The sequence below is a fragment of the Thamnophis sirtalis genome, unplaced genomic scaffold, assembly GCF_051295495.1.
Source record: "Thamnophis sirtalis isolate CommonGarterSnake01/CBP01778 unplaced genomic scaffold, rThaSir2_p1.2 scaffold_15, whole genome shotgun sequence".
NCBI lineage: Eukaryota > Metazoa > Chordata > Lepidosauria > Squamata > Natricidae > Thamnophis > Thamnophis sirtalis.
Genome location: NW_028261395.1, coordinates 34,904,025 through 34,931,520, shown reverse-complemented (window position 1 = coordinate 34,931,520; position 27,496 = coordinate 34,904,025). Strand labels below are relative to the sequence as shown.

Sequence of the window (27,496 nt, the reverse complement as noted above, 5' to 3'; positions counted from 1 at the left end):
ATCTCTGTGGCAGTTTAAGTATTAAAGAAAAGACAAATTCTTCCCCAGAGCTTGCATTTTTATTCAGATTTGAAAAAAGTTTGTACTGGAAAGCAGAGAGTATAATATAATATACAGTTATAATATACAGGTTTTCGTTCAGGTGGATACCAAGAAACATAACTGAGACCTAGAAAAGGCTTTATTAATTTACTGGTCTAGCAAAATCTCCCTGTTTTCCCCATTTTATGTCTTTTGTTAAACAACCTGAGCTACTTTTACCTCCTGTAACTGAAATGCCCCATTACTCATATATGAGAGAACAATAGAAGACCAGGCTGCTCTTAAATGTCTTCACATGTTGGTGTCATTAATAACTGTAATGCTGGCATCACTTGCGCCTAAATAGCCTCATTTATCAAGAGGCAATTTACTACAGAGTTGTGGCATAGACACAGATAAGCCGTTGTGGATGAGGTACCACTGTGCCACCTGCCAAATTCTCTTCACCATCTCTATAGGGCTGGAGATGTTGGGAGACTGATGCAATCTACTTGTTGCATCTAACCAGGTAGTCCACTGTTCCTTCAGCTTCTTTGCAGAGGTGGCGTTTGTTGTCTTGTTCTTATCTTCTCAATTCTGGCATTTCTCTTTTTTCAACTTTCCTGCACTTAGCCATTGCCAGGTCTTATTATTATTATGGTTCATTGTACAGTCAGTATGATGTTCAGACTAGATTTGGCATTTTTGTCTACCTATCAAGTGTTTCCTAAGGATCAGGGATAGGCAGGTGTGGATGTTTGATGGTGTATACATTTCAAGGCGCTAGTCGTCACTTATAAAGCCCTTCATGGTATTGGACCTGGGTACTTGAGAGACCGCCTGCTGCCAATTACCTCCAATAGACCGATTAGATCCCACAGATTAGGCCTCCTCCGAATTTCATCCGCCGGCCAATGCCGACTGGCGACTACCCGAAGGAGAGCCTTCTCTGTGGCTGCTCTGACCCTCTGGAATGAACTCCCCGTGGAGATTCGAACCCTCACCACCCTCCAGGCCTTCCGCAAAGCCCTCAAAACCTGGCTATTCCGGCAGGCCTGGGGCTAAAGAGCTTCTGCCCCCCCTTCTCGAATGGTATAGTTGTTGTGTGTTTTTAAATTGTGTATTGTTTGTTTGTCTTTATCCCCTGTTTGTACTTCCTTTCCCTTGACTGAGTTGTGAGCCGCCCTGAGTCCCCTTCGGGGAAAAGGGCGGCATATAAATGAAATAAATCCTAATCCTAATCCTTAAAGGTATCATTGCAGGATGTAAGCTGTTCCGAGTAAAGCTGCCTTCTGCAATTGACCGATGGTGATTTTGCCATTGCCGATGGTATTCAAGTGCTATTTCGGTTGTTTTGGGATTGCACCCAAGCCCCTATTACTATTGGTACTATCTTTTCATTATCATTATTGTTATAATACCACCCAATTTTATGTCGCCTGCAAATTTAGCAGTTGTTCATCTAATCAATAAATCAAAATTTTGTAGAGGAGAAAGATCAGCAACGAATCGTGACATCTCATTTATATTTTTCTCTAGTTTGAAGAATATGAATTTTGAACCAGTTATGTTTCCACTTAATTTTCATGCTATTCAATGCATGTTTAATTGACCTGCTAATCAGAATGTCATAGAATGAAATGATTTGCTGAGATGAATATACAGTGCATTCAGAAAGTATTCAGACTGCCTTCAGTTTTGTCGATTTTGCTGTGCTGCAGCCTGATTTTTACAGGTTGAAATTCATTTTTTTCTCATTAATCTACACTCAGTACCTTATAATGACAAAGTGAAAACAGATTTTTAGAAATGTCTGTAAATTTCTAAGAATTTAGAAAGAATTACAAAGAAAAAACTGAAATATCACAGTGGCACAAGTATTCAGTCCCTTGGCAACAACACTTGAAATGTAGCTTCAGTGCCTCCCATTTCTCTTGATCTTTGCTGACATGTTTCTACCCCTTAATTGGAGTCCACCTGTGGTAGATTAAATTGATTGGACATGATTTGTAAAGGCATACACCTCTCTATAGAAGGCCTCACAGCCGACAATGCATACTGTAGCAGAGTAAAAGTCATAAGCTCAAAAGAACTGCCTGCAGAGTTCAGAGACAGAATTCCTGCAAGGCAGAGATCTGGGGAAGGCTACAATAAAATTTCTGCTGCATTGAAGGTTCCTAAGAGCACAGTGGCCTCCATAATTCTCAAATGGAAGAGGTTTGGAACAATAGAACTCTTTCAAGAGCTGGTTGCCCAGTCAAACTGAGCAATCATGGGAGAAGGCCCTTAGTAAGAGAGGTGGCCAAGAACCCTATGGTCACTCTGACTGAGCTGGGAGATGGGACAATCATCACTGCAGTTGTCCACCGATCTGGAGAGTGTGGCTAGAAGGAAGCTTCTCTTCAGTGCAAAACACATGAAGGCCTGCTTGGAATTTGCAAAAAAGCACCTGAAGGACTTAAGTTGTGAGGAACAAGACTGTCTAGGCCCAAAACGACTGTCTGATGAAACCAAAATTGAACTGTTTGGCCTCGATTCTAAATGATGTCAGGAGGAAACCAGACACTGCTCATCATCTGCCCAATATCATCCCAACAGTGAAGCATGGTGGTGGCAGCATCATGTTGTGGGGGTGTTTTTGAGAAGCAGAGAGTGGGAGACTGCTAAGGGTTGGGGATAGGCTGAATGAAGCAAAGCACATGGCTATCCTCAGTTCCACAGTGCTCAGGATTTCAGACTGGATTGAAAGTTCACTTTCCAACCTGGCTGTCTGACAGTCGTCATCCAACCTGATTGACCTTGAGAGGATTTGCAAGGAAGAATGGCAGAAAAAACCCCAATCCAGATGTGCAAAGCTTGTCACCAGAAGTGGGTTGCTACCAGTTCACCCCGGATTGGGTGTGCCGGTAGTGGTGGCGGCAGGAAGCTCCGCCCACCCGCCTGAGCGCTTCTGCGCATGCGCAGAAGCATCACACAATTGCATGTGCGCCCACACACGCACAAGCAAACCAGTAGTAAAATAAATTGCAACTCACCATTGCTTGTCACATCATACCCAAGAACACCCAAGGCTGTAATTGCTACTAAAGATACTTCAATACAGTACCGAGAGAAAGATCTGAATACCTATGCCAATGTGATATATCAGTTTTTTCTTTGTAATAAATTTACAAACATTTTAAAAATTGTTTTCACTCTGTCATTATGGGATACTGAGTGTAGATTAATGAGGAAAAAATGAATTTCAACAACTGTAGAATCAGGCTGCAGCATAACAAAATTGACAAAAATGAAGCAGGGCTGAATACTTTCTGTATATTATGCCTATACAGTAGCTTTCCTATGATTTGTTAATAAAGTCACTTGATGACAAAATGAGAAGGCCCTTGATAATTAGGTGCTACATTTCCCCCACAATGTGCTTAAGATTGATTCCATTGTGATCTGGTCTAGATTTCTTTTTTGGGTATTGATACCAAAGTTTGTGGTTTCTTGGCTCTTTCCTTTTTGTAGAAATGTGGTCACTTGTTCCTTCAGACGTAGAAACAGTTCTCAACAATTTCTCAAATACTGGGCTAGATATCAATTAGAATCTTCATGATCTTGGATGAAACTGATTGAGCTCTGAAGATTTAAACTCAAAGCAAAAAATATTTTAGGGGACTAAAGAATCCCACACTCCAACCACTTTGTCATTCATTACTTGGTGGAATACACTTTTTGGAAGAAGTCTGAACCTAAATCAAAGTTGAGTTGTTCTACCTTCTTTTTAGTTCATTTTACTAGTATGTTGATTCTTTTTATTTATTTATTTCAAATATACCTAAGAAAGCCTTTTTTGCTGTTTGTAGCATCTTTTGTCAAACACAATAATTTTTATTTTATGTTGGTGTTCTTTTTTTACATCATGAACATATAGACATACACACATGTACAAGTTTATATACACATGCTGGATACTGTGTTTCCCCGAAAATAAGACACGGTCTTATTTTTTTTTAACCCCCAAAATAAGCACTTGGCCTTATTTTCCGAGAGCTCTTATTATTTTTGAGGTGCAGGAGACGGTGAGTGTGGTCACCTCATGGCTGCTGCTGCATTGCAGTATTTTCGGGGAAGGCTTATCTTTGGGGAAGGGCTTATTTTAGCACATGTGCTCAAAAGCCTAATTGGGCTTATTATCCGGGGAGGTCTTATTTTCAGGGAAACATGGTAAGATTGGAAGACATAAAGGAAAGGAAAGACAATGGAACGGTGGTTGGGAATCAAAGAAATGGCTGGATATTCCTTGGAAAAGTTATGGGATATTACTGGAAAGAGGTTGGCATGATATATGTATCCATGCAGTAACAAAAAAAGAATTGGACTAGTTATTAATGCACATACACATTATTCTCTCTTTCTCCCTCCCTCCCTCCCTCCCTCCCTCCCTCTCACTCACTCACACACACACACACACACACAGTTAAAATGGAGGGTTCTTGATTAGTATGTCAACCAGCCAGCCATATCATTTTCCAATATTTGTATCTATATGTGTGTGTGCACCGTTGACTAATTCTTGACTCTTGGTGATTGCTCGGACTTATTCCTACAGGTTTTTTTTTAATAGCAATTGCCTTCTGGTTTCATGACTTCTAGTTTCTCAATTATTGCAAGAAACTGACTTTCCTTTCCATTTCTTAAGTCCTCTGATACTCTACCTTTGCTCACAATAATCAACGTTAGGTGCTCGTTGAACATGCTTTAACTCTTAGCTTCTTTAAATTGGAGTATTTAATTGTAAAAGGTTTACAGAATTGTCTTAGTGTATAGAACTAAAATAATGGATGTTTGTTGTTTTCCATCTCCTTTTAGTCCATGTAAAAAAAAAATCAATACCCTGCTCTGAATCTTGTGATGACAAGCATTGTCAATTAGTAATACAAGAGTGTCTATTATAAGTCAAGTTTTTATTTCATTTGGTATGTTTACTGTGACTTCCACTAGAGACTTTTACTTCCATGTTAAATGAGATGTTTCCATGTTATCAAACAATTCTTTCTTTTAGATTCAATGAAGCATAATTTTTTATGCCCCATCAGCTACGTTTCAATAACCAGAATTGGTAAAGTTAAGGGCATCCTGTGACATGGCATCTTTGCATGGAGCAAAAGGTTTAAGCAAAAGGCATTTTTAAAAAAGTCAACAAGATGTTTTTGTCATAGCACATTTTCACCGCGCGAACAATGGATGGAACGACATTTGCATAAAACTCATTAGAAAATGGGCAAGTTTCATAAATCTTGTGATAAATTAGTATGATACCGTTCCAAAAGTGATGCATTAATTTTAGGACAAAATGAATGGTTTTGTGATCATTGTAGGTAATTAGGAGGCTTCTAGGTATCGGAGAAAGGAAATTATTTTAAAAAGGGGTTTGAGTAAAGAAAGTCATTGCTCTTGGAATGGGATAGATGAGCTGGAGAGAGAAAACTAAAGCAATGTGCACAACTTTGTATTCCATCACTTCTATCCTATGATGTGTTATGGTTTTCTAATATTGATCCTATTTATTATTATTTCAGCTTTAAAATTGGTGCTCCTGTGCATCTCTGTTTTTCTTGTTTTGCTCTCCCCATCCCTCACCCCCATGTTAAAGTTGATATTCTGTACAAACCCTAGTTAACTGTCACAATATTTCTACTGGAGTTGTAATCAGCAGTGCTTCCCTGCTGTTTATCTTCTCAATTGTACATTACTGATGATCTCAGCAGGAGTGCAATAGTCTGGAAGAGATGGTATTTAGAATGCGTGCTGCTGGGTGGCAAAGCAGCACAAGGGATACCATTAGCATAGAGTTCATCCCCTGTCTATCAAGTCTTTCTTTTTCTGAACTGGCTTTGTCCTACCTTGAGGGTTTTCAGAGCCTGCGCTGAGGTTGTTCATGCAAAAAAAAGTCCAGGGTTTCATGTCCATCATAAATCAAGGGAACTCTGGAAACATTTTTTCAAAGGAACACGTTTTATTGGGTTCCACCACAAATCCGCGGTAGACTAAAGTGCGCTCGACGAAAGTGTGTATGTCACGTCATCATAGCGCGACGAAAACGGCACGCTGTGAGCGGTAAATTTAAAATTAACGCGGAAACCTTACCCTAACCCCCCCAAACCTAACCCTAAGCCTAACCCTTAACCTAACCCTAAACCTAACCCTTAACCTAACGCTAAACCTAACACTAACCCTTAACCTAACCCTAACGCTTAACGTAACCCTAAACCTAACTCTAACCCTTAACCTAACCCTAACCCTAACCCTAAACCTAACCCTTACCTTTATGTGAATCGGCTTGCTTTAATTTAATTTTAATTTTAATTTAATTTATTTTTAATTTTATTTGTCGCGCTGCTGATGACGTCACGTACGCGCTTTGATCGGGCGCGCTTTAGTGGACCGCGGTTTTGATGGGTCACGGTTTTATTGAAAGGCATGCATTTTCGTGAGTTGCACCTCACTTTATCAGATGCACAGAGCATCTAGACCAGTGTTAATTAACCTTGGCCACTTGAAGAGGTGTGGACCTCAACTCGCAGAATTCCCATAGCCAACCCACACATCTTCAAGTGGCCAAGTGTCAGGCCTGCAGCCATCTTTTCTTTTGGATCTTTGGCCTGCCACACTTTCTGTTATTCTACTATGCATTTTCTATTGTGGGAAAATGGGAGGGGGGATTGTACGGAGTTAGATGATATGTAGCCATAACAAAATTCCTTTGGAATTCCTTTGAAACTGGATGGGTGGAACTTCCAGCCTTACAGTGGAATATTGGACCATGTGATGGACTTGTGGGGGTGGGGGCAAGATCTTGAACTTTCAACTGGGTGGGAAAAACTGAGAAGCTTTCAGATTTGGGTTTTCCCAGATGTGCCAACATGGCTCTCTTAATAAATTGAAACTTTGAGGAATGCTTTGCCTTGGACTCTGAATTAATTTTGGATGCTGTTTGGAATCTTCACAGCAAGGTTGAAAACACTGATCTAGACTGATGTAGGATTTAACCTGGGATGAGGCGGGGTGGAAAGGAAGAGGTCAGAAGACTGGGTGGTGATGCTACATGTCAAACAGATGATAAAAACTTATGAATTAACAGGCGTATTGTGGGAAGTTAACACCCACCCCTCTCCTAGAAAAATAAAACATTTTAGAAAATATTAAAAGGACAGAATATTTCCCCTAAAAGGGAGGCAGAAACTCAGCCCCCTTACCTTTGTCAAAGGGCCATTAAGGCCTAAGCCAGTCTATTCTACATAACAAAGATCTACCTCCTTCAGACAGAGCCATAGTAGGAATTGCCCAAAGCCCTTTCATTATATCATCACCCAGGAAGCTTAGGACTCAAAAAACAACATACAAGGTTAGCCCTGCATGGCCCCATGGGAGTCTGACAACCAATCAGAACAACAAGCTCAAATTCAAAAGGCCAGAGAAGGCATAAAACCCAGGCACTCTCAGCATCTCCTTCCTTTTTCTTCTTCGCCCAAGATGTTCAAGCCATGTGATCCTGTCCACCATTAAACCATCTTTCCAAGAAGCCTCCATGTTTCCAGTGTCTTTTTCCCCACTTGGAACTGAACCCAGAGGTAGCTTGAAACTTTTAATGTACGTGGATCCACTAATCCTTCAATTATGGTTGTGAGGTTTGGTTTTGACTACGTTGAGAGCTTCAGATAATGTCCTGGAAGGTCAACATGCTCTGATATTATTTTGTCGTCGTTTTGAGTCCTGGTGAAGAGAGCTGTAGCCAGTGGTGTGCAGGTAAATATATAACAACCAGCCTTGCTGGACCCATTATTGCTGCTAGCCACCAAATAGCTGATCTGCGTGGGAGGCATTCATTATAGCTCACCTCTGCTCTCAAGCAACTTGCAACATTCCAGAAAATTTAACAATTGGCTCCTGTGAGATGGTAGAATTGGTTGTGATTCATGAAAACATAAGCTTTTTAAGGTAATTTGCTTTTTGATTTAAAAAAAGTTAGTTTGGGGTGCTTGTTAATGTGTTTTATATTGACACTATATTTTACTTTTCTTCTGGCTTTTTTTTAAAAAAAGACTGGAGACTTGCAGGATTAATGTCAGCCCTTCAAGGAAGGCCCAGACTCAATTATAACTGTTAATACTACTTTTATTATAAGTTTACAGTAATAGCCAACAAAAGTGCATGCAGTCAAGGCTATGGTTTTCCCATTTGCAATGTATGGCTGTGAAAGTTGGACCATAAGAAAGGCTAAGCGCCAAAGAAGGGAGAACTGTGGTGCTGGTAAAGACTCCTGCAAGTCCCTTAGAGTGCAAGGAGATCCAACCGGTCAGTCCTAGAGGAGATCAACCCTGACTGCTCTTTAGAAGGCCAGTTCCTGAAGATGAAACTCAAATGCTTTGGCCACCTAATGAGAAGGAAGGACTCACTGGAGAAGAGCCTCATGCTGGGAACGATTGAGGGCAAAAGAAGAAGGGGGCAACAGAGAATGAGGTGGCTGGGTGGAGTCACTGGAGCAGTTGGCATGAGCTTAAATGGACTCCAGAGGATGGTGGAGGGCAGGAAGGCCTAGAGAAACATTGTCCATGGGGTCATAATGGGTCACGACTTTGTCACTAACAACAGCAAAGAGTAATAGAACCTTGCAAATCTGAATACACTTCCCCCTTCCTCCTTTTATCTTCAGTACGGAGGGTCTTCTGTGTTACACTTACTGTGTGGATCTAGGATCCAGGGTATTAACATTAGAAAATATAATTCATACCATTACACAGATTTCCAAGCACTTTCCAGCTTTGTGCATGGTAACATGCAGTTACTGTGTTCAAAAGCAATTCACCGCAAGTCTTTCTAGTTATGTATCCCTTACAGGGCTGGGTTTCAACCGGTTCGCACCGGTCCCTGCGATCCGGTTGGTCGCCGAACCCGGAAGTAAGTAACTTCCGGGAACGTCGAAGCCCCCCCCGCGCCCGCGCGCGCCCGCACACCCGCGCCTGCTCCTTACCCGGTTTTTTTGAATTTCGCGCTTTCCACGCATGCGCAGAACGCCTGCGCGATCCTCCAGGAGCAGCTGGAGCATCACGCAGACGCTAATACGCATGCGCGCGCCGCGTGCGTGCACACGTGCACCGCGTGCGTGCGCAAGGACGCCGCGTGCGTGCACGCGCGCGCCACATGCGTGCGTGAGGACGCCGCCGGCCTCGTTCCAACCGATCCGGTTGGAACGGGGCGAGAAACCCACCCCTGATCCCTTAGTCCCAGCAAAAAAGTTCTAGTCTTAATTGAATATTGATCTTTAAAATAATTTGTTTCATTATGTGTTGCTCAGTTCCAAATTTTGTCTACTTTTAAGAATTTTTCTTAACTATACATATGAAAGTCATTGGAAACTAAATCCTTCTGAAGTCAGTTGCTCTTTTGACTTCCTCTTACATTCTCCATGTTATTATTCTTGATATATATATCAACTATTTCTCTTTGCCTGCTGTTTCTTTTCTATAAAATGCTGCTTCTGCTGAGATCTGCAAAGGCATTTTCAGGCACACCCCGGGCTTATATTTATTCCATATTCTCAATATAGCACTTCTAACATAATGATTTTGAAAAGCTGCATTAACCTTATAGTATCATATAAAAGCATGTCATCCAAATCTCAGGTTGTGCCTTCAGATAAGCGCAGCTTTCTGCTTGAAGCTCACATTTCACTTTTCAGGATTTTGCCCCCCCCCAAAAAAACCCACAAACCCAAATACTCTTTAATTCCCTATGGGATGGACCATTCATTGTCTACCTGTAGTCTTACTCCCAAGTCGTTTCTTATTCCTTAGCTGTTATTTTCATCTGGCAACTTTGCACATGCACACATCGGGAACAAGCTCCAGCTGTCCTTCTGCCCCACTGATATCCAACTCTGAGGGCAACTGATAACTGTCAGACGGTCCTGCCCCCTCTCTGCCTCCAACGCAGAGCATTTCCCCAGACTCCAGGACTGGCCCATGTTCTTTCCCAACCTCCACACTGTCTGAATTTGCTGCGAGCTTTGCTGGAAGCTGGTGGACCACAACAGTCCCTTTGGAATGGCCTCCATCTAGAGCAATTGTTCCCAACCATTTTTGGCCATGCCCCATCTAAGCATCTCTAAAATCCTGATGCCCCCCCCCCCCTAAGACATATAATTCTTACTTTACTCAAAAAGTGAATCTACTCACGTGGAGGAAGCCTAAAAGGTCATTAACTTGGTTAAAAAAGGTTCAATTTGCCCCCATTAAAAATCAAATTGCCCCCCTGTGGGGCGTGGGCCCCACGTTGAGAACCACTGATCTAGAGGCAAGATTGACTCCATTGTAACATCCTTCTGCATATAAATTAAAACCTGATTGTTCTGGAGCATTTTAGAATGTTAACTGTGATGCCACCCTGGATATGTTGCAATGTGATTTTAATCAGTAAAATTTAATTTATATGTAATTTTATTGGAGTTCTTTTTTATGATGAATCGGATTAATATTGAGTACTGTCAAGAATGTGTAGATGGGTTGGTACATACATTTAATAAGTAGATCTTGCTATGAAAAACAAATTGTGGGATTGTTTAACATTATGTGTAGCTTTGTCTATATTACTGCTTGAAAATACAGATATAGCACGATAGCCCTTCTCAATTCTAATGAAAGCTTGGGACAAAATAAATTCCTTTACTTGTATTTATTCTCACAAGCCTTGCCAAGAAAAATAGACCAGCACTGAAGACTGATTTAGTAAAGCAAAATGCTTAATAGAGGTTGGTACTGCACCCACTCTCTGTGTGGCTTATCTAAGAGGTCATTCATCTCTTTTTTTAATGAATAGCCAAATAATCACTGATACAGCAACTTACATTCAGTAGTCTCATGTGCTTGACAAATATTAATGCATTAACTTTACAATGCCTTTTGCAGGGTGGACAATATTGATAGCATTTTATTACGGATAAGAAAATAGAGATGCAACTGTGGGCAAATCACGTGGTCTTACAAAGGCTTTTTAGCGTAGCTAGGAGTAGCACATTATCTAAAGATTTAACAGTGTTAAAAACTATTCTTGATTTTATAGTAGTTTGGTTGTAAGGATTGTCACCTTAAATTTCAGGGCTTAACATCCAAGGAACAATAATTTGAAGAAGCACTTTGAATTTTGTCTGAAGTTTGTAGTGATGATTTCCATGATTCCTGCAGAAAAGGAAAAGGGATTTAGTTTGCAAGATAAAAAGTCACGAAAAAAGAGATGCTTCTTCTGTTGATAAATATAGCATCATATACAGAGCCTCATATAGCATCATAAAATCATATATACATACATATAGAAAGAATAAAATGGTGTATTTATGTGTGGCAATGAGGCATCTGAATAGTAAAGATACCAGTTTTGCGCCTAAATATATAAAGTAGCAAATAAAGGAATCAGCCTGTAAGTTCTTTATTAATGAAAGTAGTTTGTTCCTCAGTCTGATACTAATATTATTATAAATACACTGTATTTATTGAGCTCAGCTAGCTCAGCTCTTCTTATTCTTCTACTGACCATTTCTTGGAAGTGGAAAAAAAAGCACAATATTACTATTTCTATTCTTCGTAGTGCACAAAGAAACTGAGAAGATGACACCATCTGTGCAAATAATCAATAACATATCCACAGAACTTTCATATAATGAATTTTAGTGTAAAATATTTAATGACTAGGAAGAGTTCTTAGTTTTGCAGTACCATTTGGGTGATTCGGTTGCTTCATATACCACTGTGGGATACGTCCAGTTGCCAAGATTTCCAGACAAGATTATCCTGGACATTTTCCTGGAGTGAAAATAAAAACAGATGATCATCTCTTTGATGGGAAAAAGATATGTGGGAGCTGAACAGAACTATGAAAGGAAATAAGAAAGAAAAATATTTAACAGAACGCAGGGAAAATGTTTCATGAACCAGAATATATTGTAAATATTTTAAAGGCCAGTGGTTTAAAGAGCACAGCAATTTAATATATATTGGTTCCTGTAGCTGTAAAAGGCAACGGCACATCATTAAAACAGAGAACAGTCTGAGCATTCTCAGTCTTTCACAGCAAAACAACTGAAAGAGACTGGCACATTCTGAGTTAATCAGTCACTGTTTCTGAATCATAGAGAACATGTTTTCCCTAACACCAACTTGGAGATTTCCCTATCTTTTGAGGTAACTTTAATTGTTACTTGATTTCAACTGCAAGCCATCTTTGTTTTCTTTAACCATTTTTTCCCTGGTGGATTTTCTCAATTTTCTTGTCAGTATTTTCTATTTATGTCATCATACTAACATTTGTGGAAAGAAGCTGCTATGCTTTCAAAAATGTTTGCAGGGTCAGCTTTGTTTATCATCTGCTGTGTGAAGTACATTATTGTTGATTGGTAACAAATAGAACTGAGCAAATCTTCTTTTCTGAAGAAATTATGGAAGTCATGGTGCCAAATAAAAATCTTAATGCTTCATCAAATATCCCCCCCCCCTCAATTCCTGGAAAATAGACAGAGAAGAAATAGAGGTAGTGACAGATTTTATTTTCCTGGGCTCCAAGATCACCACAGATGGGAACTGCAGCCAAGAAATTAAAAGACACTTGCTCCTGGGAAGGAAAGCTATGGCAAATCTAGACAGCATGCCAAAAAGCAAAGACATCACCCTGTCAACAAAAGTGCATATGTATAGCCAAGGCTATGGTTTTCCTAGTTGCAATGTATGGCTGTGAAAGTTGGACCGTAAGAAAGGCTGAGCACCAAAGAATGGAGAACTATGGTGCTGGAGAAGACTCCTGCGCGTCCCTTGCACTGCAAGGTGATCAAACTGGTGAGTTCTAGAAGAGATCAACCCTGACTGCTCTTTAGAAGGCCAGATCCTGAAGAGGAAACTCAAATACTTCGCCACCTAATGAGAAGGAAGGACTCACTGGAAAAGAGCCCAATGCTGGGAATGACTGAGGCAAAAGAACAAGGGACTGACAGAGAATGAGGTGGCTGGATGGAGTCACTGAAGCAGTAGGCGTGAGCTTAAATGGACTCCAGAGGATGGTAGAGGAGAGGAAGGCCTGGAGGAACGTTGTCCGTGGGGTCGTGATGGGTCCGACACAACTTCGCAACAACAACAAATAATAATAGTTTCTATATAGGAAATAACACTTGAATGCTGTGTCTATGGAAATTCTCGGTCATTCAAGTCAAGGCTGTCTGAAAGGTGCTTTTTCAAAATGCAGAAATTCAGAACTGGTGAAGCCTTTTGGCTGAGAAAGGAAACATCTTCTGTTTAGTCCTGTTGCATTTTGAAAAAGCATCTTTGAGGCAACCCAAATACTGTGTAATAGAGTAGTATAATAGCTTAGCTGAGAATATCTACATTTTTGTCTGTAATCTATAAGTTCTCAATAATGAACTAAAGTACTTAGTACATTATTTTGCAGTGAGGACTTGCCCTAGAAAACGTTATGTCTCAGGGATGTCCACCATGGGCTACAAAAAAACATCAAGGCAGCTACCATGACAGTGTGGACCAGTGGTGGGTTCTGGATTCTGTTCCAACCGGTACGATTGGAGCGGCCCCGGCATCACCCATATGGACGCACATGCATGCGTTGTAGCTGCCAACGATGCTTCCGCAAGCCTCTGCGACGCTCCAGCTGCTCGGTGGAGCGTCGTACAGGCATTGTATGTGCCATGCGCATGTGCAGAAGCACCGAAAGCTTTAAAACACAGTAAGGAGCTTGGGCGTGTGGGTGGGCCCTCCGGAGCACCATACCAGAATGGTACCCGGTGCTCCGGGCAGGCTCCAGTACGGTCGTACCGCGGCGTACCGCCTGCAACCCACCACTGGTGTAGACGTATTTCACAAACTAATAGCCACCATGATTGGCAAGGCAGTATGTCAGTGAACAGACAGTTATTATATAATTATTATTATATATATATATATATATATATATATATATATATATATATATATATATATATATATATATATATATATATATATATATATATATATATATATATATATATATATATATTATTATTATTATATAGTAAGGACATGCATCAATGTGAGTTTTGTATTCACATAAAGAACAAGCAAGGCAGCTTCACTGCAAAATTAAGAATGACAAAACTTGAAATGAAAACCTCGTAATACTATTTAAAAAAAACAAAAGGAAGATTTCCACATATAGGAGAATTAGCAAACTTGACATATTAAGTAGAAACAGGGCAGTGATTCTTCCTGTTGATTTCTCAAGGGTAACTAATAAAAGCGTTATGGGAATGTTACCTCCCATTGAGAGGTACTATTTAAAGTTGTTTCTTTAAATATCAGTTTAAATATCAGCTGGCATACACCGCGTGGCCGAAAGGAGGTAGGCGGGGTGGGAGGCAGGGGTTGTCAGCTGGAAGCCAAGCCCCATTAGCCCGAAAGCCGCTTCTGGATGTCTATTGCAGTCGCGAGGAGCGCGCAGAGAAGAGTGCAAAGTCCATTGGAGGCAGGAAGGTTCTTGGCGCTCTGGGAAGCCTGGGGAGTGCTGAGAACCTTCCTGCCTCCACTGGACTTCATGCTCTTCTCCGCACTTCCCGGTGAGTGAGCGAGGGAGGATCAGCTGCCTGATCCTCCATCGCTCGCTCACTCTTTTGCCTGCCCGGACTGTCTCGGTGCCACTCTGGCTACCTCCGTCCATCTGTGCCTGGCAGCTGAGGTGACATCATCAAGATGAAGAGTGAGAGGAAAGAGCCCAGCTGGAAGAGGGCCCCACCGCCGCTTCACTGGAGCTGAAAAGTTTTCCTTGGGGTGGCAGGTGCGAAAACCTTGGTGGGAATGGGGGTTGGTGGGAGTCAAGGGTGCCTGGGGGTAGGTGCAGCTTTTCCTTCTGGCTCGGTTTGGCACAGTCTCCTGGAAGTGACCATTGGCTGCGTGGATGTGTGAATAACGAGGGTCAAGCTGAGTGAGTAGATTTCTTATCTTTTGGCGTTGCTTGATGGAAGCTCTTTGAAGGATGAGAAGAAAAGATGAACGGCAACTAAGAAGCCTTTTCTTTTGTTTATATCCCTCCCCACCTTCCCCATTTCTCGGTTCTGGTGGCTGTGCCTTCTCGCTGCCTTCATTAACTCCACTCCTTCTTGTTTACCTGTGTGCGTGGCTTCTTTCGTCAGGCTCCACAATTAGTATGTTCACTCTTAAGCAACGTGGAAATGAACTTGGCTTTGGCTCTTTCAAAGTAGATGTATACTTTCTCTTGAAAGCAAACAACACCATTTCATTTATAATAGATGCCAGCCAGTGTGCTCACCATAAAGACATGACTGCAAAGGTTATCTTAACCTGGAGGCTTTGGTAAGAGTATATTGAGGGGATAGCAGAGGAGTTATCCCTCCTAATCCCTCCCATCTCCAAACGTTCACAGTTAAAGTGGCTACCTCTAGAGCAGTGTTTCTCAACCTTGGCAACTTTAAGATGTACAGACTTTAACTCCCAGAATTCCTCAACCAGCCATGCTAGTTGAGGAATTCTGGGAGTTGAAGTCCACAAGTCTTAAAGCTGTCAAGTTTGAACACCTCTGGTTTTTTTTCTAAAGGGTTTTCTAAAGTTACAAGGGTCTTTAAGACTTGCGTGCTTCAAATGCCAGTTTCTGAGCCAACATTTTGGTTGCTAAGGAAGAGCATTGTTAAGTGAGTTTCACCACATTTTGTAAGTTGGCCACGCCCACCCAGTCGCATGACTGCCAAGCCACTCCCACCCAGTTACATGACCACCAAGCTACTCCCACAAAACAGGCCACACCTACAGAAGAGGTTCTAAAAAAATTGAAACCCACCACTGACCTCATGGCTGCTGCTGTGTTGCAATATTTTCGGGGAGAGCTTATTTTTGTGGAGGGCTTATTTCAGTGGATGCGTTCAAAATAAGTCTGATTGGACTTATTATCCAAGGAGGTCTTATTTTTGGGAAAATAGGGTGTTGCCTTTGATGCTGAGAGACATTCAAGGCAGTTAGTAATGACTCGGAAACAGTAAAATTGCATCTAACGTTTACATAATTCTCTATTTTTTGTGCTGAAGTTGCCCGTTACTTGTTTTGCTCCTTCAGTTTGGTATCCGGTCCTTTCTTTCCCACCCCCCCCCCACCCCCCAAGCAGAAAAATTATAAGCAACAACGAAAGAAAAACTGCACGCACTGTGTTTATTTGATATAGCTTTAGGGCTCATGGAAGCTGCTGAGGAAAGTCTTAGGGATCTGCCGGACATCAGATTTAAAAGGAAAAAGTGTAGATGGATATAAATATAACACCTGCAGGTAACCCCTTAAATGAAGCTCATTTTTTTCCTGATATTGTTCTGAACTTGGAGTTGACAACAATGATACAATCCAAAGGAAAAGGCACAGCTGCTTCAAGCAGTTGCAGACAGTTGGCCCTTCCATCCTTCTTTCCTTCCTTCCTTCCTCTGTAATCCCTTCCTTTAGGAAAAGAGATCTGTATGAGCCAGACTGCCACAGTGGTTAGAGTGCAGTATTGCAGGCTACTTCTGCTGACTGCCGGCTGCCTGCAATCTGGCAGTTCAAATCTCACCAGGCTAAGGGTTGACTCTGCCTTCCATCCTTCCCAGGGGGGTAAAATGAGGAGCCAAATTGTTGGGGGCAATAGGCTGACTCTGTAAACCACTTAGAGAGGGCTGGAAAGCACTGTAAAATGGTAAGTGCTATTGCTATAATGTACTAGTTGGACTTCACAGTTGAAAAACTATATGTGAGGTTGAGAGAAAGAACTGGACTTTGAAAGTTCTAGGCACATGTTACTTAAGGATTTTCTCCTACAATCAAAGGTGGGATTCTACCGGTTTGGGCTGGTTCAGGCAAACCAGTAGTTCCAACTATCAGCTGGGCCCGCCTATATTTCCTTTTCTGAAGCCCAGCTGATAGGTGCAGCAGAGTGGATTGCCGCACCTCAGCTTTTTTCCTCCTGCGAAAGGTGAATTCTTTGTAAACTGCGAACACACACACGCAGCACACGTCAGGCGCGTATGCAAAGCGAATCAGTTTTTAAACCGGTAGGATCACACTCCTGCCTATAATACCTACTCCATCTATTTGATGGAAAAGCAATAGCAATATAGCAATAGCAGTAGACTTATATACCGCTTCATAGGCCTTTCAGGCCTCTCTAAGCGGTTTACAGAGAGTCAGCATATTGCCCCCAACAATCTGGGTCCTCATTTTACCCACCTCGGAAGGATGGAAGGCTGAGTCAACCCTGAGCCGGTGAGATTTGAACCGCTGACCTGCTGATCTAGCAGTAGCCTGCAGTGCTGCATTTAACCACTGCGCCACCTTGGCTCATAAAAGCCTATGTGTCCCAAGAATGGTAGGTGCATGATTGATGGGGCAAGAGCAGACTTCCCTGCAGAAGAGGGGAAATCAAGATGGCAGCCTCAAAAATGTCAAGCTGCTGGCCATGAAATCAAACCTTCCCCCATGTAAACATCCATGAACCACATGAAAGAGGGGCTTGGATCACATGACTATGGTCACTGGCTTAACTTTTTTGATCCTCTCCCTGCAGATGTCCCTAGCAAGAGAAAGAACCATAGAGGTTGCTGCAACTAAAAATCAGGATTTTCTTAGGAGTCTCCTTTGCTAATTACTACAAGGCATCTTAAAAAAAAAAAGAAAAAAAAAGAAAGGCAAGCCTAAGCTTTATATCCTGAAGTCTGTCTTTTGACATAAATAAGAAATATTTATCTTGCAAATGCAAAGTTGTAAAATATATTCTAAATGAATGTTTTTAGAAACTGGTGGTTACAATTATGTTTAAGTGCTGTACTCGCTTCTTTTCAGTGCTAAAAATTATTTCTGGCAAGTGGATAATCATTGATAAATGGATAAAAAGTGATAAAATTACAGGCTTGGTGACAGCTGATGGTGACATATAGTTAGCAGTCTAATTATTCACAGGTGTTCAGTTTCTAAGTATTTAAATTCATCTCTTTTCATTATAAGCATTTTACAGAAATGTCTGGTTTTATCTCTGCATTGTTCATAGATTCCTTGGTGCGATGGACATTTGTTCGACTTAAGAGCAGAGATGGACAATCTTCTTTGCTTATTATATTGTGCACATTCTTAAAAGAGTCACTTTTCTGTATGAGTGTTTGAAAACAAATTCCATGTATAATAAATATATATATATATAGTGTCACAACCCCTGGTAAGCCCCAATTATGGGAGGAAGCTAACTGCTTCCATCATCTGTCAATTGGCTCGTCACAAGAGTCCATCACGACAGAAACTCAATATTTTTTATTGTTGCCTTTGTTATATTTGTGTTTTTTTATTTGTGCTGATAAGTCTCCCTTTATTTATTTATCAGCACAAATATATATATATATATATATATATATATATATATATATATATATATATATATATATATATATATATATATATATATATATATATATATATATATATATATATATATATATATATATAAATATAATATCAATCAATCAATCTTTGGAAGATTAATTCCATAATTACTTTTTGTTCACCCCTTTCTCTAATGCAGTTTAGAACTACAGTGCTATGTATTCATGTCATAAATTAAAGAACTTCTTATTAAACTGAGAAGCAAACAAATTTTCTTCCAGTCCTAAGCTATATACTAACTGTATTTCTCTTGTACCATGTTATTTATATTAACAGAAATATACCATACCAAAAAGCAATACGTTTGCCTGATGCAAGGTATTTTGAGGGAATTTGGATTGAGAAAAGTTAAAAAAAAAAGCAGGTTAACTTCATTTAAAGTAAATGTACATGCCAAGTAGGATCAATGTTATTTTGACATTCGTTTTGTCAATAATACCTCTTGAAATACATTAGTTTTTTTCTGATAGTTTTCTATGCCATGACCAAGTGCAGAAGCTCAAGGCTAATTAAAATGTAGTGAACGTTAAACTATTAAATAAAAATTGACACATGATTATTATCTTTGATGAAATGAAATATCTGTTTAGGTGTTATGCCTTTAGTACTATTACCTGGAAACATTAGCATGGAAACAATTTATGTGGCTAGTTTGATGCAGTGGTGATGTTCTTTGCAATAGTAGAGTAATACTTTCAGAACATTGTTAACTTTCTCCAAAATGATTGCATTTAAAATAACAGAATCTACCCAGAATTGTCTTTGGGCCAAATTCAAGAGAGAATTGATGCTGGGAGATAATGAATTATTAAAACTGATGATCATACTTAAGTTGAACATCAAATCTTCTCTGGTCTTGCAGGTATCTTCCACTTTTTAATTAGTGTTTAATTAGGAAGTGGAAGTTAAAAAAAAATAGCATATCTGGACTGTAGGTTTGGATGTTGCCATTCACAAAGGAGCTGCTGCCAAATCTAATTCTCTGATGAGCCCTTGAATGCAAATGCATAAGTTGAAATACTTATGAATTAACATACAAAGTTGCCAGGTTTCATGTGTGGTGGCATGCAAATCAGGCAAACAATAATGAAGAGCAATTGAACCTGCCTGAATATGGATAACCAAAAAATGATTCAGACTCAGCACTCAATCTTTGCCTTTGGGGGTGTACGTTGCATGTCAGCTGTTATATTATCTTATATTTTTCTCAGGTTTGACGGGTGTCTTTAAGATAAGTTTATAATTTTTAAATCACTTTTGGATATTTCTGTTTTATTTATGATTATATATGTAACTTTGTAAATGTGTGTTCATATGCATATGTGTATATGAATTTCTATGGGGACGTGATGCTCAGTGACTTAAGATGCTGAACTTGACGATCAGAAAGGTTGGCAGTTCAGCGGTTCGAATCCCTAGTGCCACGTAATGGAGTGAGCTCCCATGACTTGTCCCCAGCTTCTGCCAACCTAGCAGTTCAAAAGCATGTAAAAATGCAAATAGAAAAATAGAAACCACCTTTGGTGGGAAGGTAACAGCGTTCCATGAGCCTTCAGCATTTAGTCATGCCGGCCACATGACCATGGAGACATCTTTGGACAGCGCTGGCTCTTTGGCTTTGAAACGGAGATGAGCACCGCCCCCTAGAGTTGGGAATGACTAGCACATATATGCGAGGGGAACTTTACCTTATATGAATTTCTATAGTACTTACTGCTATTCCAAGTTTATATCATCCTGATTGCTAACTTTAATTTCTTTTTGTTGTATATGTGTAGCCTGAACAAACATTGTCGATTAAGTTTTGGATATAGTCAATATTTGAATATTAATTCTCTTGTACTGGTTGATGACCACCATAAAGTTAAGTAAGAAATAATTATGTAAAGACTACCAGTCTAATAAGAGGGCAGTTTTGAAGCAATGACCTATAGAAAGCTTCCCCAATTCCACTTTGGATATCTCTTTCTTAACTTAACTGACTTAAAGCCAACAGCTAGGAGCTCTTTCTTATCTCAGGGCTACTTCCTATAGCCATTTCTCCTCTCTGTCCAGCCCCTTCTGTTTCAGTCAAAGCTACTCTGCTTTGCTGCTGTTCTGGCCTCATGAATGTCATGTAATTCTATGTTACTGTGTAATAAATCCATCTGATTAATCTTGTGATCATAAATCTGGCCCAAGTTCAGAACATAAATCTAAGCTCTCCTAAGAAAAGCACATCCAAGGAATAAACAAATTGAGAAGTCAGACTATAAGCCAAAGTCAAATATCCCGGGATATTTTTGCAGCTATGAATCTGTCATATTGAGAGCAACGGGGTTATTCACAGACATTGTTTCACCAACCTGTTTGCATTGCTCCCCAAATACCCAAAGCGCCTGAAACATGTACCTAGTCAGATTTAGTTTCCTTTAGCAACTCACTCATGAGTAGCCTTCGGGGGTAAAATTCAGCACGTCCTCACAGGTTCTGGAGAACCAGTAGTGGAGATTTGGAATAGTTCAGAGAATTGGCAAATACCACCTCTGGCTTGCCCCAGAGTGGGGTGGGAATGGAGATTTTGCAGCATCCTTCCCCTAGAGTGGGATGGGAACGGAGATTTTGCAGTAACCTTCCCCTAGAATGGGGGGATGGTGATTTTGCACTATCCTTACTCTGGAGTGCGGGGTGGGGAATGGGGATTTTGCAGTATCCTTCCCGTGAAATGGGGGGTGGGGAATGGGGATTTTGCAGTATCCTTCCCCTGGAATGGGGGGTGGGGAATGGGGATTTTGCAGTATCCTTCCCCTGGAATGGGGGGGTAGGGAATGGGGATTTTGCAGTATCCTTCCCCTAGGTTGGAGGGATGGGGATTTTGCTGTATCCTTCCCCTGGAGTGGGGGGTGGGGAATAGGCATTTTGCAGTATCCTTTCCCTGCCACACCCACCAAGCTACACCCACAGAACCGGTAGTAAAAAAAAAACTGGTAGGGAATTGCAGCATTAGGGGCAACAAAAGGGATGGTTGGATTTGTTATAGTTGCTAAGGGCCAGAAAGCCTAAAATCATGTTTCTGGGGTGCTTGAGACATGGCTGTGAATAGAATAGAATAATAGAATGGAATAGAATTCTTTATTGGCCAAGTGTGATTGGTCACACAAGGAATTTGTCTTTGGTGCAGATGCTCTCAGTGGATATAAAAGACAAGAAAAATTCATCAAGAATCAAGGTACAACACTTAATGATAGTCATAAGGTACAAATGAGCAATTAATATCAATATAAATCGTAAGGATGCAAGCAATAAGTTACAGTCCTCCAGTCATAAGTGGGAGGAGATGGGTGATAGGAACAATGAGAAGACCAATAGTAATAAAAATGCAGACTTACTGTCAATAGTTCGACAGTAATACAATAATACAATAGCAGAGTTGGAAAGGATCTTGGAGGTCTTCTAGTCCTACCCCCCCGCCTAGGCAGGAAACCCTATACCATTTCAGACAAATGGCTATCCAACATCTTCTTAAAGACTTCCAACTTCTGGAGGCAAGCTGTTTAATTGTTCTATTTTCTCCTCAGTTCTAAGTTGCTTCTTTCCTTGATTAGTTTCCACCCATTGCTTCTTGTTCTACCCTCAGGGGCCTTGGATAATTGTTTGATTCTCTCTTCTTTGTGGCAACCCCTGAGATATTGGAACATTGCTATTTTGTCTCCCCTATGCATCATAATAGGAGATGATTTGAAGGTCTATTCTTGAGGAATAGTAATGAAAACCATATCCTACAAGGGGGACATTTCGGTACTTTGGGACAGTGGACTTCAACTTTAAAGCCCTTCATGGTATTGGACCTGGGTACTTGAGAGACCGCCTGCTGTCAATTACCTCCCAAAGGCCCATTAGATCCCACAGATTAGGCCTCTTCCGGGTTCCATCTACTGGCCAATGTACTACCCGGAGTAGGGCCTTCTCTGTGGCTGCTCCGGCCCTTTGGAACGAACTCCCCGCAGAGATTCTGACCCTCACCTCTCTCCAGGCTTTCCGCAAAGCTGTTAAAACCTGGCTGTGCCGGCAGGCCTGGAGTTGACGAGTTCCCTTCCCCTCTCGAATCATGTGACTGTTTACTGTCTTTTTAAATTCTCTTTGTACCTTGTTTGTTGTATTTCCTTCTTGTTTACACCCCCCCTGAGTTTGTTAGCCGCCCTGAGTCCCTCCGGGAATAGGGCGGCATATAAATACAATAAATACAAATACAATAACTTGTCCTGTGGACACGTATACAGTCGTTTAAAGGGAAATAAACCCCTTGTATTTTTCTCTCCCAATGTTCCTATAAAATATTGACTTGCAAACAGAATGCTGTTTCTTAACTTTAAATAAACCTTTCTCCGTGAAGAAGGGGATTTTCAATCTATCTCACTAAGTACTTCCTGCATATACCATTACTTTCATGCAATCCCCTTGAAATAAAATGAAATAATACCATGGGATCTATCACTTGTTCTGAGGTCCTGTGCCCTGTGACCCTTTTGGTTGTTTATGTAATATTAACATTATACTTATGATGGATGCTGCTGTCAGTAGATTTTCAGAAGAAAGCGGGGGGGGGGACTTCACACAGAGCAGGTGTTCATGTTAGTTCTAAGTTTAGTCTCCTTAAATCTGAATGTGCAGATATGCTGTTCTTCCTTTACTTGTATTGCAGGAAACTGCCTTCTCAAACCCCATAATATGCAATTTTGAAGATACATAGGAGTTGGATAATGTATATAAACTCCACAGTGTATATGTCATTTTATTCTATATGTCTATTTGGCAGCTGTCAAAGATGAATGCCTGATAAGAACAGATGTTTGTTTCCGGCAACTAACTTTCTAAAATTCTCACAGTCTACTTCAGAATAAATTTGCTAACTACTACAATGCGTGTGACTCGTTTTTATCAAGTGCAAAGATGCTGGTGTTTGAACACAGTTCTTTTCATGACACTGCTAACTAATTCATGATTTTTCTTTCTTTTGATGCCTTTTATAGGTTCATCAGTAACACAGCTGCTTGCCCGTGACCTAGACAATGACCCCCTTGTATTTGGAGTAGTAGGGGAGGAAGCCAGCAGATTCTTTGCAGTGGAAAGCATGACCGGTGTCATTTGGCTTAGACAACCATTAGACAGAGAGGTAACACAGAATGATTTGCATTAAATTGTAATATGTATCAGGACTTGAGCCCTTCTTTGCACTGCCTTCAGCATCCAGCTGACCTTAGATGACTTTGAAAAGCTAAATTGAATTAGTATTTGGATGGGAGGCCATCAAGGAAACCCCAGGGTTAGAAGCTGGGCTGAGAAGTAGAAAAAAAATGTCTTATTAGAAAGCAAAAATCAAACAACTTCAAGTTTTCTACAATAAAATTCCACCCCCCCCTCTCTGAATTTCTGTTGAATTTTAAAATCATTACAATTTTAAATTTGCTCATAGGCCTTATATGTTAATAACATCAAATATATTTGTAACCTACAAATAAAGAAAGAAAGGAGAAGAAGGGGAAAGAAGAAATCAAAGTAGACTTGGGAGTAAGGTGGAAGGTGATTGGCCCTTCCCACAGGAAATAAAAGAGGAGCAAAAGGGGAGTGGGCTTTTGCAGGAAACAATTTTTTTGGTCAGTCGTTAGATTAGTTTCAGGAGTGTGAAGATCTGTCTGTGAATCTCAAAGACTCTGTGCCCAGTCTTTCCTTGCACAGCACCTCATTTGGAAAATATTTATTGGCAGCTTTCCACAATAGATAAGGTCTGTGGTCATAAATATTCCTTTGAAATACTCTTTGTCAGGCCTTGCTGAATGTGAATGAGAGGAATTCACATTCATTTAATAAAAGGGGTTTTGTCAGGACTCTGTCTCGTGCTTTTTGGGGAAGCCTAGTTTAGAACAGAATGACCATATAGAATAAACATTATTTGAAATCTAGGTTGACTCCATTTCTACTCTAGTCTATCATCTTCATGTTCCACAATATTATCTCCTTAGATTTTCTTTTGTTTGTTGGCAGTTATAGCAGGTGAAACAAGATCCTTTCAACTAGAGAAGGAAAGAGAGAGTGGGAGAAATCATACGTCCATTTTGAACAAATGGACAGTGTCTCCTTTAAGCTTGGCACTTGACTTTAATAAACTGACTTTGTGCGTTGAGTCAGGAGCTATATCCCATATGAGATCTTCTTAGTTTTCATTAGTGTTCATGGGAGGAAAGCTTGCATTGTAGTAAAGTGTTCTTGGATTTTCCTCCAGAATAAATAGTCAAAGGAAAAAGGGAACATAGATGTCCATACCTAATTCCAGTGATACCACGTGAGAAAACATGAGTAGTGACATCATAGTGTCCTTCCATATAAGTGGCGGAAAGTCAGTTTCATCATATCATAATGCACATTTCATTACTTCCCTACCTTGCTGTCATAGATGTCCATGAGACTGAAACTTGTGGCTTCATTATCTAGCAGTTTATCACCTAACCCAGGGGTCGGCAGCCTTAAACACTCAAAGAGCCATTTGGATCTGTTTCCCACAGAAAAGAAAAGACTGGGAGCCACAAAACCTGCTGGGAGTTGAAAAAGCTCAATAAATCGCATGCCAGCGGGTGTCGCACATTGGTGGCTGTTGACACATTTTGAGCAACAGAGAGAACCAGCAGAGGGATGAAAGAGCCACATGCGGCTCCAGAGCCGCAAGCTGCCAACCTTTGACCTAACCCAATAATTCCAGACTTCAAAGTAATACATTATTTTGATTTCAGCTATTAGTTGGCTAGTAACCAGTAACCTACTATCTGGTTTCATACATGACACAAAGTTATAATAAGTTTTATTTGATTTGGCTTAGAGTGATATGTGAACCAGATCACACTGACTTATTCAAAAAGAAGAAGAAACTAGATATAGCAAATCATGGGTTAGGTCAAGGGGGAAAGGCATTGTGTCTGAATTGAGCTGTGATAATAAGCTCCAAGCAATGGACCCAGAAATGGGGAAAGGAAAAGATAGAAGATGTACATCTGGGGATGACTGACTCATTCTTCTTATAACAATTTTATCGTTGTGTTTGAATTCAACCATTTGAAAAGGTCAAACTGCAGAGATGTTAGAAGATTAGATTCCTTTTATCATTTCAGTGTAACATGGTTTAAATGGGCACTGTGATTTTTTACAATTATGTTATCCAATAATATTCAAATTGTTTTGCATAATGTAAAAGAGCTACTTAGATCTAACTACAATCCGGTGAAAAAGAACAAGGTTATTTTTAAAAACTGAATAACTGTTGTTCATATTTATTCTGCTTTTCACACCCTACACATCTAATCTTTAGTGAGAAAGTAGGGACCTTTAGCATTTCCCTACATTAATTAATTTATTCCAACCCCTTTGATATCTAGGTAAAATTATCCTACTATTGCAATCTTGCAGTGAGATTTTCAGTTATTGCCGAGACACTGCCTCATCTTCTTCCCGGCTGCAAAAGTATGTAATTATATTCGGCTCAAATCCAAAGCCTTCTATCAACAGATTACCACTGTGGCATCTCTAATTATATCATTTTTCTTTTCATTTCAGACGAAGTCAGAATTCACAGTTGAATTTTCTGTCAGTGACAGCCAAGGGGTAAGTGTAACATTTGTTCCATGATTTAAATGGAGACCAGAGTAGAGCTGATATGGAGAGGTCACTCTCTATGGGGAGGAGAGGAAAGCTGTCACGATCCCACACTCTTTCTGAAGGAATCCTCCTAGGAATACGGCAGTGTGATTGTCGTAAGAGAAGCAGGTGCATATCTCAGGCATTCGCTCTTTCTGTACAGCAATTTATGAAATGGGGTGGAAGTCCCACCATCTGTTTCTCTCTCCATTCACATTAAGAAGTGTAAACTTCAGGGAACAAGGCAGTTCTGGTCTCTGTCTTTTTCTCTTATTTGTAAAGCAGAAGCATGGCAGACCATAGGACAACCTATTGTGTTATATAGATTCTCACACAGGGCCGTCTTCACAGCATTATGGGCCCTTGGGTAAAGCAGTGTACTGGGGCTTATTCCCAGGAATAAAAATGTAAATGGTCGATAAAATTCAACATATATTTATTTTATCGATACTTCCAACAAAATTGGTGTTGAAACATTAAAAACAATTAATCAACATGATAAACATTTGAACAATACACGAGGCTTGAAAAACACAATAATACCCAGTAAGCCATACAGTTGCTGTATTTATATGATACGTGCTGCATTGAAGGGTTAACATACACAGATTAGTATGGAGCCCCTATGCCCACAGTGGTATTCAGCAGGTTCTGACCAGTTCTAGAGAACCAGTAGTGGAAATTTTGAGTAGTTCAGAGAATCAATAAATACCGCCTGTGACTGGCCCCGCCCCCATCTATTCTCTGCCTCCCGAGTCCCAGCTGATTGGGAGGAAAGGGGGATTTTGCAGTATCCTTCCCCTGGAGTGGGTTGAGAATGGAGATTTTACAGTATGCTTCCCCTGCCACACCCATCAAGCCACGCCCACAGAACCAGTAGTAAAAAAAATTGAATCTCACCACTGGCCCACGGGAAAGTGCCCGTCAGGCCCATGCGTTAAGACAGCTTGGCGCTCACGCTGTACTCAAGAAATATTGATGCTTAGGTCAGTTAAGTGTAAAGCTGGTGTGATTTACAGATATGGACAGCTTCAAAGCCATTTGAGAATAAGTCTGGAAATGCTTTGAAAAACATCCCTTATATTTTTGGAATATAGATCCAGCTTGGGGATATCCACATTTTAAATAGCCATTTTTCTGCCTGGGCAACAGGGAAATGTGATTTTTTTTTTAAATTAGAAAAATGTTCAGTAAAGGAGAAAGCTCTGACTTTAAAGCAGCATTTTTGGATTCTGTGGTTTTTTTGCCTGGTCTTTTATATAAATAAGTCCATATATGTAGGTCCACAGGTCCCCACGAATACATAAGAATAACTTCAAAACAATCCGTTCTAA

The 27,496-nt window shown here is 40.5% G+C and overlaps 1 protein-coding gene across 1 annotated transcript in view; it reads left to right on the top strand.

The window, feature by feature from the left end:
* Positions 1 to 27,496, top strand: part of LOC106545335 (cadherin-23) — a 453,671-nt gene that overhangs the window by 48,908 nt on the left and 377,267 nt on the right. Inside the window, exons 3-4 of the mRNA XM_087702429.1 lie at positions 23,510 to 23,652; positions 26,082 to 26,129. Coding sequence (XP_087558555.1) covers positions 23,510 to 23,652; positions 26,082 to 26,129 — 191 coding nt within the window. The remainder of the gene's footprint in view (positions 1 to 23,509; positions 23,653 to 26,081; positions 26,130 to 27,496) is intronic.